The sequence below is a fragment of the Opisthocomus hoazin genome, chromosome 15, assembly GCF_030867145.1.
Source record: "Opisthocomus hoazin isolate bOpiHoa1 chromosome 15, bOpiHoa1.hap1, whole genome shotgun sequence".
NCBI classification, from domain to species: Eukaryota; Metazoa; Chordata; class Aves; order Opisthocomiformes; family Opisthocomidae; genus Opisthocomus; species Opisthocomus hoazin.
Window position 1 is genome coordinate 25,490,276 of NC_134428.1, and position 21,273 is coordinate 25,511,548.

General features: G+C 50.4%; 1 protein-coding gene across 6 annotated transcripts in view; it reads right to left on the reverse strand.

Annotated features, from left to right (window-relative positions):
* The window catches only part of ARHGAP17 (Rho GTPase activating protein 17), a 48,251-nt gene extending 27,120 nt beyond the window's left edge, over positions 1 to 21,131 (reverse strand). For 4 of the 6 annotated variants that reach the window (XM_075436841.1, XM_075436838.1, XM_075436839.1 and 1 more), the window contains exon 1: positions 20,996 to 21,131. In XM_075436841.1, coding sequence (XP_075292956.1) covers positions 20,996 to 21,048 — 53 coding nt within the window. In that variant the 5' untranslated portion in view covers positions 21,049 to 21,131. Of the gene's footprint in view, positions 1 to 12,038; positions 12,057 to 19,572; positions 19,594 to 20,995 lie in introns of those variants that run through there. The other 2 variants (XM_075436842.1, XM_075436843.1) reach the window with 2 other exon arrangements.
* Between the last annotated feature and the right edge of the window lie 142 nt (positions 21,132 to 21,273).

A 21,273-nucleotide genomic window follows, 5' to 3' on the forward strand; every position in this document is an offset into this window, starting at 1 on the left:
TGAGGAGGAAGCAGGCTGAGCAGACCACGTTTACCCACCATAACCTCGCCCAGCGATACAGCTGTGAACACAGACTGCGTTCAACAGATGCAGCTGTTTATAAATAGAACAGTCTGTCGGAAATGATTTTACTTTGATACGTAGGAATAGCCACTCGCAGTTCCAACCACGTGAAGATTTTCTGGTTCAGGCAACCCCCATTTAACAACAGCTTCGCCTGGCAGCTCGCTGGTGCTCAGCCGCCGGCCAGCCAGCAGGCTCCGGTGTTCCAGGACACCTCGGAAAAGCAGCGAGACAGCAGCAGTGCCACACACACGGCCCACGGCGATTAACCACGCGTAACGGACCGGGGCAGAAGCAACGGGGGAGCAGCCGCCTTCTCCTCCTTCACATAGATCCAGGTCTCGGTCTCCTTCTCTGGCCTAGAAATCCGTTTAAGAGAAAACACAACTGGTTTCTGCATCTGCATGACGCCACCGAGCTTGCACGGACTCCCTGGCGTCTCTCCCCAGTCCTTAACTCGGCTCAGTTTAGAGCAAGCCAGAGGAGACGGAGGCGTCCGGGCCGTCCGTCCCCCCCGCTCCCGCCACCCTCGCCCACCGGCGTGACGGGAAGCAGAGCTCTGGCGTGGCAGCAGGGAGCACGCACTCCTAACCCAGCCACCGCCGGTGGTGGGACTCCAAGCAACTTCCAGGAACACTTAGAGTACTTACAACTGGATACGCACACATTGTTAAAACCACTGAACTACTCACAGTCACAAGAACAGCGATCAACTCCGAGTGCACAGAACTGTTCCTACCCAGGCAACAGTAATCATATTACTACGAAATTCTGTAAATTCACTTTTAGCTATTGAGAATCACTAAATGCATCCTATAGAAATTATCTTTAGAAAACACTACGTTCCTTCTGATATTATTACATATTTGTGTTCAACAGAACCTTTCATTATCCTACTACAAATTTACTGGATGCTTTTGAATGGCTTTAGCCATCGAACAGAACAGAACTTCCACAGAACCTTAGGTTCATTGAAAGTTTGATTTCGCCTTTCCCTCCTTTTTCCCCGTTGGCGTGAAAAGCAGGGCTGGCTCAGTATCACGCTAGCAGAAGTTTGTTTCCATTTTAAATACGGTCACCCGCAGACCATGTATCATTATGTGAAGTGCAAAACAATTTTCATACACTTATCTGAAGCGCTCTTTGCACACCCAACCGGTTTATCAGGGATGTAAAGTCACAGCTCGCAAAGCCAGCTCTCCGCCTCCGAAGCCCGGGATGTCCTCCGCAGCCACCGGTGGCAGCGGGACAGCGTCCCCAGGCCAGCGCTGGCTTCGAAGAGCCACCGACGATGACGTCAGGTTCAGAAACGCAAGAGGGAAGACCTCGCCCTTCCTGCAGGCCCATATTCCACCTTTAATAAGCGAGCCAAGAAAGAGCCACTAAATAATATTGTTTTTCAGTGACCACAACCACGAAACAGAGAGTGCAGCCGTGTGGCAGCAGCACAGCCCCCCTCCGCACGGAGCAGTCACCCGGGGAGAAGCAACAAACCATCGCAGGTATCTCCCTCCCTCCCTCCGAGTCACAGGTACAACTAGCTTAAAGTTTACATCTAACTTCGTGGGACACTAATTCCTCCTGCCAACTAATCAAAGAATTAGCAAATTTATAGAAAGTAACATAATTTCTTTTTCACTGATTATTAAATTTTTGTCCTTAGCCCTTATTAGGTCTTCTTTCTATCTTGTCTAGTCAGTAGCATGAAATGATGAAGGGATCCTTCTGGAACCAAGACCCGAGTACAGACTGGAAGCTTTTGCCGCTGAGAGTGTTCCCGAGGGCCTTGCCCAGCCCAGCAGCACTGGCAGCTGGCCTCCAGCCTGGAGAGCCTCCGCTGCCAGCCTCCCCCCGGCCCATCGCGCACGCAGCCCGAGGTCACGAGGCGCAGACCACCGCAGCTACGGCTGTCTACATTCCCAGCAGCTACTCCACGCAGCCCAAGCAGTTCATCCTCAGCCGCAGAGCGAGGTCCCTCCAAGCCATGACTAACGGGGAACGCAGGCCCTGCCGCCCGAGCCCCTCCTGTGCCCCAAACATGCCGCTGTGCCACCGAGCTGCTGTGCAGGAGCCGTCCTCGCGCTTCGGGATGGCAGGATCCGCAGGGAGACCGGGCCCTGCCCACACCTCCGACACCAGACGGCAAAGAGCACAGCCCGAGCAGCAGCCTGGGGACGCCGGACTCTGCTCTCAGCTGCCTAGATATAAAATAGCCGCCAGACTGGCACCAGTCCACTGGAAGCAGGAACGGAGCTGGTCCCCTGGGAAAGGAAGGCTTCTGAGAACCGAAGGTGAAGCTTTTCTGCTGCACTGGGCAGGACTCACATAAGGGTTCTGGCATAACAGGTATCGGCTGGTACAAAGCTTTTCGATTGAATTCATCAGTGCATTTTAAAAGACTGCTTCTAAAACCAAAACTGAACAATTCTTTGTTGCAGCTATAATCACCCTCTTAACGAATAAAGACAACAAAACTATTGAATTACCTAAAAATGGTACTTTGGAGCTGTTTTGCGCTGAGTCAGTACAGCATTTTGCCCACCACAAGCACTGGAATGCAGAGCTCGTGTGCTGCTCTCGGCGGCAGCTGCCAAAGCAGCTCCTCACTTCTTCACCTGCCCGATGCCCGGTCCAGCCGGGGTGTAAACCCGTCCCGCAGCCAGGCTGACCCAAACCACACTGCCAGGAAGAGTTCCTTCGCAGCCAGACAGCTCCCCGGATCGACTCTTCACACCCCGCTGCCAGCTCCGGGGTGGGGACAGGGAGCAGGTTAGGCTCCAAGCACAGTCCAGCTGGTGAATCTCAAACTGACTCTTCAAACAACTTTTCTCTTCTTTTGAAGACAGCTGGTAGCGTACTTCACATGGAATACGACATGCCACATAAATGCCGGTGCCATTTTCTGTTCGGGGATGGCATGGCCAGAAGGAACTGCCTTTACTCATTCCAAGCAAAAAACCAAGATGCTGGAGAGCGGGAAGATGGTGTTTTTTATTCTAGACATGTTAATTATTATACCTTAGCCTGGTGGGAAATTTTAAAAATGTATTGCACATGCCCCCAATTGGCCTTCTCCAAGTGTTTTATAGCCTCATTCATTTTATTTCTTTCCTTCTTTCCGGCAAAGCCCTCGCGCCCGGCCCAGCCCGGAACACAGCCCGGCGGCAGGGCCCTGCTGCAGCTCACTGCCTGGCTCTGCCGCCAGCGGGGCAGCCACAACAGCTCTCGCCTCACGGGTTTAAAACTGGTCCCCTCGCTTTTTCATTTTACTGCTCCTTCCAGGCCAGAAGTCTTCTCTGTGCATCTGGAAACAGCAGATGAGAATTCCTCAGATAAAACTGTTTATCTTCCACAGGGAAAGAATTTACATTTCCATGTATAAAATGAAGGGGCTCTATTAAACCAGCACCGGAGATTTAAAAAAAAAATAAAGCTTCATCTAAACAGTATTTGAGATCTCCTTGACTTCCCAGCAGGGTCCTGTCCACCACCAGCACACCGGTCCTCGTGTTGAACACCAGCAAGGGGCTTCCCTCTCCAGCGGGGTGAGCCCTGTGCTTCATCATCTCAGTTTGTGGAACTTCATCATTAAACACTTCCAATCATTCTAAAACGAACCGGTCCTGACCCAGGGCTGAGCTCCAGCGCAGGTCAAAGCCACAAGACCACGAGACCAGTGGAAACGCACCCTCCTGAAAGGCTGACAGGGAAGGAACAGGAACAAACCTGACATCGAGAGCCATAAAAACCTGGACGCTCGCAACAGAACGAGTGAGTCAGTTCCAGTGCCCAAACGGCAACAGAAACCTTGACTCACGCGTGCGGGTGGAGGTGGAGCTGGCGGCAGGGGATGCCGCGCAGGGCAGCTCGCTTCGTGACGAAGCAGCAAGTCCGCGTTCCTGGACTCTGGAGAGGTTTCAGCGGAAGCGAGGAGACATCCACCCGAAACATGAGACAAAATTCAAGCTCGCCTTCCCTGCTGTTTGATTTTCCTTAAACAAAGCGGCTGTTTGTTACCATGAGTAACCAGATTAGCTCTGCTGGCTAAACCTCGGAGCACCTTCGCCGGGCTGGCAGCACATCCTGCCGGCTTCCCACATACAATGGGCAGGATCTGCTGCCAGGAAAAATGAAAGAATCAGCAGCTCTGTTCCAAAACAAGGAATCCAGAATTAGACGACAATTTCCCTTCTGAAAGGTTTGCTTTTTGAACATTCACTAGGACGGACCACACGGAGAACGCGGCTTCAGGGATGGCACCAGCTGACTTCCACCCATCCGCCCTCGCGTTGAACACCAGCAAGGGGCTTCCCTCTCCAGCGGGGTGAGCCCTGTGCTTCATCATCTCAGTTTGTGGAACTTCATCATTAAACACTTCCAATCATTCTAAAACGAAACGAAAATTTCAGTCAAGGGAAAAGGCTGTAACAGCTGCGAGAGCGCAGGGACGAACTCGGTGGTGCCTTCTCGGTTGGGCCACAGGAGCCCAGCACCCACACGCCAGAGCCCAGCACCCACATGCAGGAGCCCAGCACCCGTGCCTGAGTGCTGCCGACTTCCAGCGGCTGCTGTGGGCAGTCCCCAAACAGGAAACCAATCCTTGGTTATGGCAGCATCGCCCTTCATTTCTACTTGGTTTTGACTTCAGGAAGTCAAGGTGATACCGGGAACTTCTTGTTTTCTAGCTCAGAAGAACGTGACAAAGTTTTCCCTGCCCCTTCCTCCTCCCGGGCTCACGCAGAGGCTCCTGACCCGAGCCAGAATTTCAAACACAGGCTGCAACGTACACATTTCTCTCTCCCCACATTCTACCCAGATTCTGCCTTACTGCACGCTTTTCAGAAGCTAAGATCTTTAACACATTAAAGGATCTTTCTGTGTGACTGGAAAGCAAAAATCCTACAATTGTGGCCTTCATAAACGCATATATTTCAGGCCACTTTTCAGAATCACTTCATTATGAAGGATTTCTTTTGCTTCCTCTGGCAGCCTGTGGCAATACTCAGCTCTGTGGATATACTGTAGGAGTCTGGTTTCACCTGCGGAGCATTTTGAAGACAAGTCAGAGAAGAAACGTTTTTGGCCAAGCACGCTTCTCGCCACAAAACCCAAGTTCACCATGTCACACAAGCCCCAAATTAATCCTGATTTGACTCTGCGCCATAAAAAAAACCCAAACAGAATTCATCCTGAAAGCAAGGTGATGAATTGGGATCTTCCGTACGGCTGGATTTTTTCCAAAAGAAACAAGTATGACTCAAGTTTAGCATCAATATTCTGTGAGCTATTTTTAAACATTTTAAATCCCTTCAGAATGACTGTGGGATGATAGTCACCTTCGTACTTGGTGAGCGCTACTCACAGCCAGTCACCGGTTAGACTTCGAGTTTGCCTACTATCCCTGCTTCTTCACCCAAACTGACAACATAAACTTCTGTGCAAGTATTAAAATTGCTTCCCCTGTAAACCCCTTGGCGACCGATGCTGCAGCGGCAGGAGCAGAAACCCCACCAAGGGCTGCTGCGGAGGAGATCACCAGCAGCTCGCTGCCCACGGAAGGTCCGCGGTGCAGAAACGGTTTTCGAACTAAAGTGACACTCAGGTCACCGATTTTAACCCACGCAGAAGTGCTTTAAAACACGGTGCATCACCTCTAAGGCACCAAAGCATTTCATTGATCGAGGACTTTATCTTCAGAACCCCAGGAGCTGCAGAACTACAACCCAGGCCTCGGTAAATAGATGAAGATTTCACAGAATCACAGAATCACAGAATAGTAGGGGTTGGAAGGGACCTCTGTGGGTCATCTAGTCCAACCCTCCTGCCCAAGCAGGGTCATCCAGAGCAGGGGGCACAGCACCGCGTCCAGGCAGGTCTGGAATATCTCCAGAGAAGGAGACTCCACAACCTCCCTGGGCAGCCTGGGCCAGGGCTCCGTCACCCTCAGAGGGAAGAAGTTCCTCCTCATCTTCAGCTGGAGCTTCCTCTGCTCCAGTTTGTGCCCGTTGGGCCTTGTCCTGTCGCTGGGCACCACTGGAAAGAGTCTGGCCCCATCCTCCTGACCCCCACCCTGCAGATATTTGTAAGCATTTATAAGGTCCCCTCTCAGCCTTCTCTTCTTCAGGCTGAACAAGCCCAGCTCCCTCAACCTCTCCTCGTAGGAGAGATGCTCCAGTCCCCTCATCATCCTCGTAGCCCTGCGCTGGACTCTCTCCAGTAGCTCTTCATCTTTCTTGAACTGGGGAGCCCAGCACTGGACACAGTACTCTAGATGAGGCCTCACTAGGGCAGTGTAGAGGGGAAGGAGAACCTCCCTCGTCCTGCTGGCCACACTCTTCTTGATGCACCCCAGGATCCCATTGGCTTTCTTGGCAGCCAATTTCTGCTCCTTCCTCTCTCCATTGAGGTCCTCCATCAAACTTTACTTGGTCACCCATCTAACAGCCACAGCTTTGATCTCTTCTATCATCTCAGCCATCCAGCGCTGAAGAGTGAAGCCTGCCTGCTCTAATTAAAGGCAGCCCAGGCTCGAGAAGCTAATCATCCTGGAAAGCAGGCAGGCTCATCCTGCGCAGCTGCAGGGAAACCACAACAGACTGGTCGCATTAGGGGACCTGAAATTCCCTCGTAAGAGAAACGGATCCGAGGCTCCTCTCCCAAGCGAGGTGGTCAATTTAGCTCATTGGAACCACCGCGGCTCAAGCCAAATCCGATTTCAGGGCCACTCTCGGAGGTGCAGTCACCGCAGCGAGGCCCCGCACTGTCCTTCAGAACTCCAACTCCTCCTCTGAAATACATGTTTATAATACGAGATATTGAGAATTAAACCAAGTATGGTGCAGTTTGAGAAAAATACTGTTGAAACAGTTAAGTCTAGCTAACAAGTCCAGGTAGATAATTTTGAGCCACATGTCCATCAGAGATGAATATTAGTTGAACTTTCTAGATGGCAAAAATATAATTGTGCTCTAAATGCAGAACCAGATTTAAAGCACTTTCATTCGATGGAGGAAGTGACGTTTCAGCGAGCAGTCTTTGATAGTTTTTAAACTTCTGGATCCAAATAAAAAATTACAACTAAGTGCTTCCAGTTGACTATTATCCCAGCAAATTAAACACTTACTGCTAACCTATTTCACACCATGAACAAAGTTTTAGCTAGTCAAGCTCTCCCCGTCGTCTTTTCAACTTTCAAAAAAACCAAACCTTCACTCACAGTGTATGTTAGGCCAATAAAACAAGATGTGGCTTCTTCCAAAACAGTGCATTTGATCTGTGAAAGTATTAATCCCTTCCGAAGGAAATGCAAAGTCCTGCTGTAGGGGATTAAAATTCTGAATGCTTAAATCCAGTCTGGATGAAATCTAGCTGTGGTCATATGTTGGTTTCCAAAGGAAAAACTCCTATGTCAAGCTGCCACAAATTAGTCGTTAAAACAAACAAGGAATCTGTGACAAAGCTAAGCTACACAAGAAACTGCCTAAATATATCAAATCATAATGTCTTTTCTATACCTTGTTTTTTCCCCTTTAATTATTACAATATATATTTCTCATGCAAAATGCACTCTACTGCACATTACTATAGAACTTGGACTTTCCAAACATGTCAGTTATTAAAATAATTTACAAAAAAATGTATACAAACACCATTACATAAAACCTTAGTAAAGAACTGTTCTTAGTATTTAACTGCCCAGTATTTATTTACACTAGAAAGTTTATTTTCACACAAGGTCCTTCCCTCCTCCAAGCCAGCAACCACCTTTTACTTATGTAGAATAATTTCATCTAAAATTGGCTGGGTACAATATTGACATAAGAGTTAGTAGAGCAGAAAGCAACCTAAATAATTACTGAATTTGTTATTCCTTAATCTGAGGTGCAATTTTACAGTCCCCGTATGCCAACACAACCGCAGCTGCTGCCAGAACGGGAATTCCCCGGCCGCCTGCGTGCCCGAGCAGCACTCACGGCCGAGTCGCACCGAGCCCCGGGTCTGGCTGGCAATGAGCCCGGCGGGCAACGAGCCCGGCCATAGCGCAGGACTCCGTCGGCTGCAGCCACCTCCCTGCCCCGTGCCGGCTCCCCAGGGCTGCTCGCCTCGGGCCTCCACAGCCGCTGAACGCAGAACAGCCCCGGCCAGCACCAACCCAAACCCAGGGCGAGGAGCACACGCTGGGTTCCTCCCTCCCACGCTTCTCCTTTCAAGAGCTCTGCCCGAAGCAGGGCCCCTTCCCCGAGCCTCGGGTACAGATCCCCAGACCTTGCACCCCTCCCCTGCACCTGCAGCAGGCACAGGCAGCTCAGACTGGAATTACACCCAGTAAAAGCCATTACTGGTTTCCAGTTGTCACAGCTGCCTCCTTGGGCCACCCCACGGCTGCACCATTCCAGTCCCGGGGCAGGGGAGCTGGCACCAGTGCAGGGAGAGGGGAAATCTGTCCCTTCCAGCAGCAGCAGCTACTCAACGTCAGCTGATGCTGATCACAAACTGCGCCCTGGGGCTACCATTTCATTAACACAGAGGTGACATCACCTGGCAGAGCTGCTGAGAAAAGGTGTTGTGTCCTCCCCTCCCACCATCCTCAGCTGCTGCCATCTCCCTTTGGCCGCCACAGGCATCTCCACCGAGCCGGCTGAAAGCTAGCCTGGCAGGAAGAAAACCCATTTCTCAGTCCGATTAACTTCACCATCACACGTGAGAGCACAAAGCAGGGGTGGGGACCAAGAGGAGGGCAGCCACGGGCACCCCTGCAAAGCCCGACGCCGTCGCACCTCGACCACAGAGCCACAGCAGCAGCTGATGTTTCTGGATAAGGGAACAGTTCAGGAATTTCTATCACATGGGTTTGGCAGCTTTTAGCTGTAGGCAAGGACCATGCCCTTGGCAAACCACCCGCTGACATGAGAACTTCACATTTAAAGAGAGAGGGGGAAGGGAAAAAAAAAGGGTAACCCCCCCCCAACCCCAAACACATCCCAGACTTCCAAACAAGACACTGCCTCCTTTCTGGCCACAAAACAGGTGGGCAGCCCACTAATTCCAGACATTTTTAAATTTTGTGATTTCTTTCACCAGAAGTGCTGCACCATCAATCACTGGGAAAGGCTCTAAGAAGCAGTACCACCTGCTGCAAAGGCAAACCTTTACAGCGCAGACACGTCTGAACAGGAAAAATATACAGTGCAGGAATGAGCAAAATACACTGAACTGCTAAAAAAAAAATCCTGGCCATTTTTTTGCATATTTGTTTGCTTTTTTGCACTTTGGCAGGACATTTCAGCCTGTTACCTTGCGTAAGTGTCAAAAAGCTCCAATCCAGAAGTGAACATTACAGCAAATGCAACACTGCTCTTAATTTAACACACTGCCCAGACAGGTCTATTTTAAGTTTGGGGATTTACAACACTGGCAAGAGAAAGCCTTTGAACAGGAACCAAACGGAATCAACACAAAAAGCAAAACAAGGAAACACAGAAAAGGCAGAAGAAAGAAGTAGGAATAGAAACTAAGAAAGCAAAAACGAGTTGGAAGCTTTGAAACAGCAGTAAAAGCGTAAGGGAATTCAGCGACCTGAGGTTATGCAAAATTGACTAACAGGCCAGTGACAAAACAGGCGTTATTCTCTAGGCCTACTATTTCCCAACGCAGCCTTTGCACTGATTTTCTGATCAGCAGCCATGATTAACAGTTCATGGCTGAACCCTTTCTTACGTTTCACCAAGAAGAAAGCGAGTTTGAGCCGAGCCTGACCACCCGCCCGCCGCGGAGCCGACTCATCCCATTCCCGGGTTTCAGGGCGCTGGATACAGCGTCTGTTTGCGCGTCGCTTAGAGACAGCGTACACAAGAGCATCTCACTGTGCCGAACACGCCATCACCGCCCGGCATGTGCGGCACACGGTGCTTCTCGCTGCTCCAGCACGAAACTGAAAGTTAACTCTCTCACTAGGTTTCCGAGAAGGAAATCTGAGCCTCGGCACGACGGTCTCATCACGGTTTATTAGCCCGACTGCACTTCAGCGCACACTGGGACCCGCTGTTACAAAACCAGGATTACTTTATCCTGCTGTTCCATTCCTACAAAAAAAAAATCAGATCAGAACACTTAATCTGCGTAGTAAATCGGCTTACAGCACGACTAACCAGTTAAATGTTCAACAAGCTGCAACTGTTTAGCTCACACATTTATTTTTCTATATGAAACTGTTAGCCTTCTATCTTTGCTGCATCTTCTACAGGAAAGAGAACGTTTAACCAGGTGGATTAACATTTCCTTCCATCCATTGCTTGGTAATTAGTTCCTAGATGCAAAGAAAGTCGGCATTTGAATAAACTGCTGTACCTTTCAAAGCCATACCGCAGCCATAACTTTCCAATCTGGATGCACGGCAATTAATCTTCTAAGCAAGAAGATTAATAATTTCATTTTCCTGTCACTGGCTAACGTGGCTTTTTGTAGCTTTAACTCTGTCGCCAGGGACGTGTGTGCACACGCCCGCCCGCAGCCGCACGCTCCCACAGCACCGACCGTCCCCAGCAGCGAGCAGCTTCTCTGCGCAACGCTCAGCTCCACACGTTACCACTTCTCCTTTTACTAATTGTCATGCTGGAAGGGTCACTGGGATTCTGAGAAATATGCAACATAGCCAACAAGTCTACTTAGGCAAAAATCTCGGTCCAGCAATTTCTGGCCCAGGACAACTTGTAAGACAGCAGGAAGCAACTCCTCCTTTATGGATCCTGCTCTCCCAAAGCTGAAGCCGACACTGCACGCCCATTCTTTGCAGACTCCCCGGCTCTTTGATTCGCTCTGCCGCCGTCACTCCAGGATGTTCCCGTCATTTTGCAACGCGGACAACTTCACACGGAAACAATCTGTGTCGAGGAGAAAAAAAGGCTCCCCGGCACTCGGGAGCAGCAGGCGTGACCTCAGCCGGCTGGCGCGTATTTCTGTCAGCTCGCTTCCTGTTGCGACAGCGGGACCGGCCAAGCGCAAGGCGCACGACGATTCTGACATGCTTTTATCAGCAGCGGAACGGCCATCACAGACTCAAAGCTCAAGGCTATTTGGTTCCTAAGGAGTAAATTTTCACCAGAGTGTTCTAATTCACTAAACAAAGCACTGTTGCAGATAAAAAGGCTACTCGAAACCTCCCTGTTTTTTTCTTGTCTAGACATCAACGCTGCTTTAAGCGTGGCAGTGTCGGTGAGGATCCGATTTAGCGTTGCCTTCCAGACTGGCACCTGCAATAACCAAGCAGCCCGGAAAAAGGAGGCAATCAAGCACAGCAATCTGTTAAAAACCACTCGATGTGTCACCACCAGCTGCCATGAAGCTGCTCGGTTCTGAATCACCAGAGATCAATCACACCTTACCCACCATTATAATCCACATTATTGAACTCCCCCGGGTGTCAGCCCCGCGCGGGGCCATGGCAGTCGGGGGACAGCTGACGGCTGCGCTGTGGCAGGCCCACCACAGCGGGCCGGAGGTTCTAAAGCCCCAGAACGACAGAGCTCCTTCTTTGAACAGCTTAGGAAACCTTTTCTTCTGGAAACTACGTATAATATTAGAAAACATTTGTAACACAAAGACACTACTAATTTAACCACATCCTAGAAAGATCATATGTGTTTGGCGTTTCACCATGGGCTAAGACAACGACCTCTAAAAGCAGTTCTGGTCACGTTCTCACAGTATCTGATCCATTCTCATTAACAAACCTAAAAATACCAGGCAAGTACCTAAGAAATACATTTGCTTTCACAAATCCCAAGTGTATCACATTACAGCATCAGGTTAAAACAGCGTGGTAGATCACTGCTAGCTACTTTAGCAGATTAAATCATTACTATTTTAGGATTTTGACTGCGGGTATAACCTGATATGAAAATTATTTGCTCTAAAGAACCACCATCAGATCAAGCTAGAATCAAGGAATCACAGCTCATCCGCACAGAGGGTATTACCAAGACTGTTTTGCTGGTCTGAATCAATCTCCGACGGGCCGGACTCCCCTCGAGAGCGCAGGCACAGCCGACAGCTCAGCTGCACAGCTGTCGTGTAAGCGGATCTAAGCGTATTTTTACCTTCACTACTCTGCTGTTTGTCAGACACCAGAACCTCCACCGTGGACGCACTTAACCCCCCCCAGACAACATACCCTTTCCTACTCCTTCAGCCTCCCCTGCGGAGCTCCACGCAGACAGCTACATGGGGCCGGCCGGGGACTCGGGCTCCGGCCACGTCCCGCGACACACGCACAGCACGCCGGGTTTGGCACGGCACAATGCTTACTGCTGCCCTAGACCCTGCGAAACCTTGGGAAACCACCCGAGAAATCTCTGCGCAGAAAAAATGTCATTTTATTCATCGTTGTAAGGCAACCCAAGACCGTGCTTTCCTGAGGCGGGTGCTCCCTTCGCCCTTGCTGTGCAGTCCTGCCCCCTGGCAGAACAGGAGGCCCAAGATGATCCCGCAACAACAGGTCCCACGGCACACGTCTGCCCACTGTCCGCATTTTGTCAGTCCTCTGATCTGTGTCACCAAGCACGGCGAAGAGCCAAAGGAGATGCGGGCATCCATGCAAGAGGGCAATTAACACTTCCCAAATCCCGGAGTTTGGGGTCTTTTAATTTCTTTTCCTGCAACAAAAATCTCAAGTATTTTACACGCTGCCCACTCAGCAGTTGACACGAGTCTGCCACAAGGCTCTACAATAACGCTTTTCTTCCAACCAACGGGCTTTAGCTCCTTCTCTACTAGAAAGCACAACATTTCATTAGGGTATCTTCAAGTCAACAAAGTTTAGCACAAGTGAAAAGTCGTTCTTCACTGCCAAACTCCAGACGTTTCTGTATAAGTTTGAAGGGCATTTTCTGCATCTCTGGAATGGGTTGCCCAGAGAGGCAGTGGAGGCCCCATCCCTGGAAACATTCCAGACCAGGTTGGACAGGGCTCTGAGCACCCTGATCTCGTTAGCGGTGTCCCTGCTCGCTGTGGGGGGGTTGGACTAGATGACCTCTAGGGCTCCCTTCCAACCCAAAACTTTCTATGATTCTATGACCTATTCAGGGGAAGCAAAATAACCGAAGCTTTACCTGCCCCAGAAGCACCCACCACCCAGGAGAACATGGTAACACAGCCAGGATCTCATTCTTGCACACTGCAGGCACAGAGAAACACGCTTCTCTTCTCCTGCACCATTTCACTTGTGAAAACAAACCGCTCAAACCATCAAAACGCGGGCTTTCCGAGCAGCCAGGGAGCAGAGCGCAGCTTTCACAGGTTCCGCGGCAAGGTGGAGCTCCGCGTCAGCAATGACGGTGCAGGCAAGGCACGGACCCCCACACGCCCGGTGCCGTCGGCCATCAGCCCCGCAGAGGCACCTCCGGCTCCGACGGACACAGCCGGCGGCCGTGAGAACGCGCGTGGGAAACGCCACGGGATATCGGAGCCGCGCACTCTCCCCGCGCCATCTGGGCGGGGGGCAAGGCAGACGCAGCCGGCCAAGGCATTCCTAGGTTTTCATGTGGTTTGGAACTGGATCACAAGTGACGAGGGTTTTTAAACTGAGGGCTGAGCAAATACTTACTCATCGATTTAAAAACCTGTTGCTGTTGCTCTTGTAAGAGTACTACTCCGTGTTGCACTTGTATCTGGGAAGCTGAACACAGTGGTTTTCTGGAAAACACTGTACTGCAACACACTAAGAGCATCACACACCGTGAACAACTTAGAAATAAGTTTCTTAAAAACAAAATATAATTTCTTAACAGATTCTAACCTTAAGGATTCTTAATGACTTAGACTTTAAGCCAACACGAGATCATCTTGGTCCCTGAGAAATTCAGAGACACTGACCAACTAACTGCCTTCGCAAAACTCAGCAGGAACCCCTAAAAGCAGGCCAGAACACCCTCCTTTGTTTCCCGACCATCTGCGCACAGACAAAAACCTCTCATCTTACCAGGGCTTCCAGCACAGCAGCCGGCGTTCAGCCTTACGCAGCTCACACGCTGACCACTGAGACGCAACAACTGAAGAAGTCACTGAAGTCTTCAACTTCGGTAAATTCAGGTAATTTCTCCCACAGCTTTACCAATCCACTTTGCAGGGTATATGGATCAACGTGATTAACAGCCATGCTTACCAAATTTAACCTAGACCACAGCTTGGACACAGCTTGCATCCACAAGCCATTCCATTTGCTGCTGCGCCAAGAGCAGTTGCAAATGTGCTGACGAGCGCCAAGTCTCACCACAAGCAGCAACCCCAAGCTGAAAGCATAAATCGCTGCATGTTTGTCTATAATTGGAAGTTTGTGCTGTTAGAAGAATCACATTCCTGAGCTGCACAACGCACTACATTGTGTCAGCTTTCCCCAAAGGGTGCAGGAAACAGATAAATAGGCAGATACCAAGGAACTGGGGATGCTGCTGAGGCTGAGGCAGTGTTAAAGGGGGAACCGTGAGCTCTCTCCTCGCTTACATCGCGGATGGCAACACCGTTTTGCAAAGCTCTGCACTTCTGCACCGCCCGTTCAGTAGCCCAGGAGTGGCTACCAGGGAACGAACAGTTTATGGAGCTGTAGACACCAGCTCCAGCGTTCCAGCCAACACAGAGCTTGCTGCCTCCTCGCTCTGCCTGCTCGACAGCCGAGCCAGCAGCACGCAGCCGGTCACACGCTGCGTTCCCTCTGCTATTAGCATACCGGCGCGCCAGCACTCGCACACGGTTTATGTCAGTCCTTGACAGTTAGTTACCTGAAGTCTGAAAGTCAGCACGCATTCAGGAAAACAGACCTTCCCTAATCCAGTGTACTCGAACTCTTTCCACCCAAGAAAGACCTAAGTCAATTTTCTAATTAAAGAGACCTCAAACTTCATTTGGAGATAAACAGGAAATGTTTAAGATAACCATTATAAACACTGAAATGAGATTCTTTTTCTTTTCACGAGTACTCAGATGTAGACAAATGACAACCTAAAAGACCAAGCACAAAGCAGATTCTCCCCCTGCCCATAAATATGAACATATGCCAAGGTGGTTTACCGCTTTTTCAAATCTCTTTACCCATGACAACAAGCACTCCAAGTAAATTACGCTTACCATATTTAACTTTTTTAAAAGGATGTTTGGGTGAGCCAGAAATTTTCATTTACTGGGGTCACAGGCAATGTTTTTTTTTTTTTCTCCACACAGTAACTAGAAAAACATTAAAGCAGTATTTTTTTGACATTAAATGGCATTGTATGTTAATGTTACATTGGCTGAATGTAGGTAGTGTCTTACTGTACACAATCATTCTATAATAGTCATTTTAACATATCCTGCTTTAATGTAACAATTACATCACAAGTAACATCAATTCTGACTTACGACTTGGACTGCCCAGTGGCTTGAAGGAACACTAAGTATAGTTTGGCACAGTAGCTTCTATGCAGGGCACGAGCTATTAAAAGCTATGTTCAAACACTCCCGGTGAGTCACGGCAGTGTCCTGTGCACAGGGCCTAGCAAAACCTATGTGTATACAAGAAGTTGTATTTGAACAGTGGAAAACTAGAAAAGCAGCTATAGTTAAGTTAGCTTCTTGCATAAAAAAAGATCTTTCTAAGGTGGTTTGTGGTCTCTTCCAGATTTCTAATTAGTCAGGATCTGCTCGTCCCTGGTTGAAATTACTGTAACAGCCAAAGGGCAGATCGAGTATCTCTCCCAGCAAGCACACCCACCCAGCCATCCCTCCTGATCTTAGCTGACTTCACCAGACCTCAACTTTCCAGACCAGTTGGCTAGAATAATTTCTAACCTCCTTGGTACTCTGTTGATTGTACCTAAAAGATGAAAAAAAGAAATTGATGGGAACAACATTAATTAGCTGTGTCCCCAGAGGCACAAAAGCCTAACTCAGGCAAAATTGTTAGACAGCCTAACAAGTGTCATTAATTACCAACCTGTTTTTATTTACGTAAACAGCATGATCCAAACACCTCTGTGGACTCATTCCTCATATGAATTACTTAGCTATGCAGTTCAGATGCTTATTAGTGTATCATCTCAAAGCCTTTAATGACAATACCTCTGAACGTTTATTTTCATTAGAGATGACTGCAACTATAAAGTAGAATACTTCCGGAGCTTCTAAGCAAAATCTGTCTCCCTTTGTAATTTATAAAATGGTAGGTAAACTCCAAGACAAGCCCTCATAGATATCTGCAGAATTACCTTTGTTCCTGTCATACACCATGTAATCCTTTTCATTTCTCAGCCTCACACACAGCTCACCTGCCACAACGAGGACCTGCTTATGAAGCATCCCAAGGAAAGGTACAAAGGCAGCAGGAATGCAGTGCCCCATCTCTCCTACCCCCCGAGACAGCACGAACCAAAACACATTCCGTGACTTCCACTTCACAAGGCACTACACCCAGAGAAGCACAGACTAAATGTGTCTGTGGAAGGGAAAAACCGCTCTCAGTGGGCATGAGCCTTGGTCCTCACAACAGGTGAAGGTTTAGAGGAATCAATACGTAAATCCCATTAAAAGCAACCTCAGCACGTAGCCTCTAAGGAATCGCAGCCCACCTGAAAATCATGAAGTTCAGAATGAAGGTTATTCTTCTCTTCTCCTCCCTGCCCATCTTAATTTTTTAAGCCTAACTAAAAGTTTCACTCTGTTTCCAACTGTTTATGCTGCAGTTTGGCTACAGCTCAAAATGAAGTCGCGTTCGAGCTGGTTATTTTGTGTGATCAGCTGCCTATCTGTCACGGTCAAGATGCCCATTTATTCCGACGCGCTCACTCTGCTCACGCAAACTAATGATTTCCTGGCCAGCCAGGCCTCCGCTCCCAGCACGCCCCAGCCCTGCGTCTTGCAAGTCATCTCCTGCTGGATGCGAGACCCTCCACGAGGCCACGAGAACCAGGACACGGAGGTTCTAGCTAAGATTGCCCCGAGACAGCTCCGGCACTGCGTCCCAACGAGAGCCCGGCGCCGGGGCCTGGCCCTCTCCCCGAAGCAGCCACCGCCAGCTGACACCAGCCAGCAAAACTACACGGACCTGCGCTCGAACTGCCAGTTTTCAATGAAAGGCAAAATAGATTGTTTCATTTTCCCCTTTTCTTCAAGTTTATATAGACAAATAATTGATATTTTACTGTATGGGTTGACCAGAGCTTAAGCTGTTCCCCTCAGGAGAGCTGCTTGCTTGCAGACCTGCAACAAATCTGTTATATACATAAAAAAACCAAAGTACTCAGTGGCAGATTGAATATTTGTCTTGTTTAAGGCACCCAAAACCATCTACGAGAAGTGCTGCAAAATATTCAACACATCTATTAATCACTGTGGAATCCTGTTCCACTCAGCTAATCCCCTCTCTAATTAGTTTCCTACATGTGTTTCATAATTCTCTATAATACTATCCATGCAGACTCATAGGCTTCCCATAAATGCCATTCCTCTGCTTTAATGAAGCTCTTGCCCATTTTTTCCTTATTTTTCGTGCTAAAGCAGTTACTTCTCTGGTCCGAAGCCACACTTTTGTGGTACAAGGCCAAGGCTGGCAGGCTTCGGAAGCTGGCTGCGAGAAAGGCAGTATCACTCATACCTATGGCAAGTGGAACGGGGTAAATCCTGAACTATTGTGGAGTTAAACGTTCCTTCACAAAAGAGAACAAAACCATGGCAAGACAGCTCACTGACGCACAGCCAAGGTTTGTTGACCTCATGGTAACATGCCTGCTCTCTCCACTTCTTGGTTATGGTGAAGAAAGCTCCGAATGAGTGAAAAGCAAAGCAGCAGGAAATACCCCTTTCTAACACGGCACCAGGAAGCGCAGCAGCCAGCTGGAGATCCCCCTGCAGAGCGGCATCGAAGGGCAGGCGTGTGTGCTCCCCCAAACCCTGCGTCTCTCGCGGGGCGGCTTCGGCGCCTGCGGAGCTCCCGACAGCACGCGGGGTCTTCAAACACCGAACGACCCCTTCAAGACGTGTACATGACCAGAAGAGTCCTTTTGACACGGGATTTGTCTCCTCATTCTGTCCAGACTCCCGGTTTTGGTAGCCAGTGCCCGGAACACTTGCCTCTGCTAATATTTCCTGCAAGATCCTACCGACGTCGCATCTCCCAGGAGTCCCACGCTGCTTCGCAAAACCCCAGCATGCTGCGCTGCCCGAAATCTGAAAACCTCAGCCCTGATATTTGCAAGTGAAACCAATCACCAGTCTTTCACTACTAAGCAATTTTACTCCGGGAAATGAAATCAGACTCTGGGGACTATCTGAATGCTTGGCTAGTACATGAAATGTAAGGAGGCTGGTAACATCAAGTAGTCACCAATTAATTTTAATAGCACATCTGATACCTCTTGAAATGAAATGTTTTTCAAGTTAACTTAAACTAAAACTGTAAAGTGAACCATTTCTCCCTCTTTGTACACCCTTGATCTCCCGACGCAGCGTGGCAGGGCTGAGACAGCCCTCTCGCCTCCTCAGCGGGAGGAGGATGGATGCGGAAGCCCTTCCAGAAATGATCTCTGACTCCATCAAACCAAAGCCATCACGAGACTGGGGGCTCTGACGGGCCTCAAAACCAGTTACTGCTTAAAATGCTGTTTGTGTCTAAGTGAACATCTAATATAAACGCTTGATTTCAACCTCTTTACAGACAACAGGGCATCCTGAAAGTCAGGTGAAAGCATAGCGATGATGAACCAAAAAGAAAAAAATCAAAGAAACACAAGTTTGGGGAAAAACAGTGCTCAGTTACACACATGAATTCGCTGCACTGTGGGAAATGTAAAAATATCTTCACTGAGTTTCCCCTGTTCCAGCTCCCACACAAACAGGTGAGCACACGTCGCAAGCACCAACACAAACCTCCCGAGTCTGGTTCCTTTCCCTCCCACCCCCAAATCGCAACCATAAACTAAGTTTTCATTAGGGTTAATGCAGATTTACAGTGATGAAAATGATTTCAGTTACATAAGTGCTCTTCTTTAAAGATTTTCTTTCTCCAAAAGACACAAATACTCAGGTCAGCAACAGAAGAGTAAATACCACCTTGTGCTAACAAGGTTACACAAAGAAACCCCTAGCAGGGGCAATCTGGCTCACTCAAAGCACGTAAAAACACGAGGATACAATTTATACCTGAAAAAGGCAACAAGCACTGGTCAAAGCTTCATGATTACCCTCACTTTTCAGCATCTTCTCACCTCTACTCAATCAAAAGAAAGGGCTGTATCTTCTTACATAAAGAGTCCACACGGCTAAGGTAAGATACTTTGCTTATGAAGTGTTTTGTAGTACTAAAGACATCCCAGTAAGGACGTGCTTGTATTTAACACCGACTAAAACAAGACAGAGAGAAACAAAGTTTAATTCAAACTAACTATTAATATTAAGCCTATAAAATCAAATGAGTCAGCATCGTTTTAATTAGTTTTTAACGAAAACAGAGGTACTTTTCCGTATTTTAATGAAACTAGAAGACCTCACCATCGCCGAGCCGGGCTGCTCAGGCAGGAGCAGGGTACCTGCGGCAGAGCTCCGAGCGGTAAGCGCGCACCCAGCCACACCCCGAGAGCTCCGCTGTGAAACACCGACAGCCCCGGCTCCCACCGGGCTCCGGCCACGCTTAGTCAAAGGTCACTGCGAACCTCCCAGCCCGTGCCCGGCTATAAACAGCGCTCCAGATGTCATCCTGATCCTCCCCTGGAAGCCGAAAGCAGCCCGAGATGTTTACCCGACTCAGTGCAATGCAGACTACTGGAAATTCCACCTGGGATTTGGAGCTGTGCGCCCAACGCACGCAAAATGGGAATGCCAATAATCACTCCAACAATCTAAAAAAAAAATCCCTTAATTTATAGGAAGAGAGACCGAAAGGGCACAAGGTTGGTTTGGAAGCTACGCTCTGTTTTACGGCGGAACAAATGCCCCATTAAAGATCTGCTACTTCGCCGTTACCAGCCGACACGCTCGGCTGTTTTATATGTACGCAGGCCCCAAAGAAAATCAACACCGTACCCGGTGAGGTACAGAATCACAGAGTGGTCGGGGATGGCAGGGACCTCTGTGAGTCCCCCAGCCCAATCCCCTGCCCAAGCAGGGTCACCCAGAGCAGGGGGCACAGCACCGCGGCCAGGCGGGGCTTGAGTTATTGCAGTGGAGGAGGCCATGAAAGCACAAACTCAGATACCACCAAAGACTGTACCTTCTGGATAAGCACGCACTTCCAGATGAAGTTTCTGTAAAAGCAGAGAGCAGTTCCCAGGGGAAAAGCCGCCGGGCCGGGCCTGTGCCGGCAGCACACGGTAGAGCTGCGGGCGGGCGCTCGGTGCCCGGGCACGGGTCGCCTTCCCCGGAGCCCAGCGAGCCGCGGGAGGCCCGGCCGGCGGCAGCCAGGCCCGCAAGAGCTCTGCCGGGGCCGCCAGCCCGGGGCCTGCTTCAGCGTGAGAGGGAGCGCGGAGGCGACCCGACCCCCGGCACCACGGCGGCAGCGGGGGAAGCGAAAGTCGACGGGGCCCAGGCAGGAAGAGCGCGATGCAAACGGACCCGGGGCGCGGGGCCAGGGCGAGCCCCCGCGTAGCCCCGCTCTCCGCCCCGCAGCGGCCTTCCCGCCCGGGCCCCGCAGCCCGCGACGCGACACCGCCCCCCCCCGCCCCCGACAGCGGAGCCCGGAGCGGGCGGCACCCCCAGGCAGGGCGGGGGGGGGTCCGGACCCCGCGCAAACCGAGGCACCCGCACCGCGCCCAGCCCCAAACCCACCACGAGAATCCTCCCCTCCCGCCTTTTCCTCACGCTCCCGAGCGCTCCCGGGCTGCTGCCGCGCCCCCGCCCCGGCTCGCCGGCTGCCTCCGGAGCGGGCTGAAGCTCTCCTCCCCGGGAGGCCCCGCCGCCCCCCGGCCCCGCCGCCCACCTGCCGACGGTCTGGTTGGCCAGCTGCTTCATCCGGTTGAACTGCTTCTTCATGGCGGCGGCCGCTCCCCCGGCCTCCCGCCGGGCACCCGCTGCCGCTGCTGCCGCTGCTCCGCCGCCGCCCCGGACCAGCCGCCGCCGCCTCCCGCCGCCGCCTCCTCCCTCCGCAGGCGGCCCCGCCCACACCAGAACCCGCCGCCGCTTCCGGCCCCGCCCCGTCACGTGCCCGCGGAAGAACAGCCGGGTCTCCGGGAGGGGCGGTTTCCGGTCGCCCCGCCC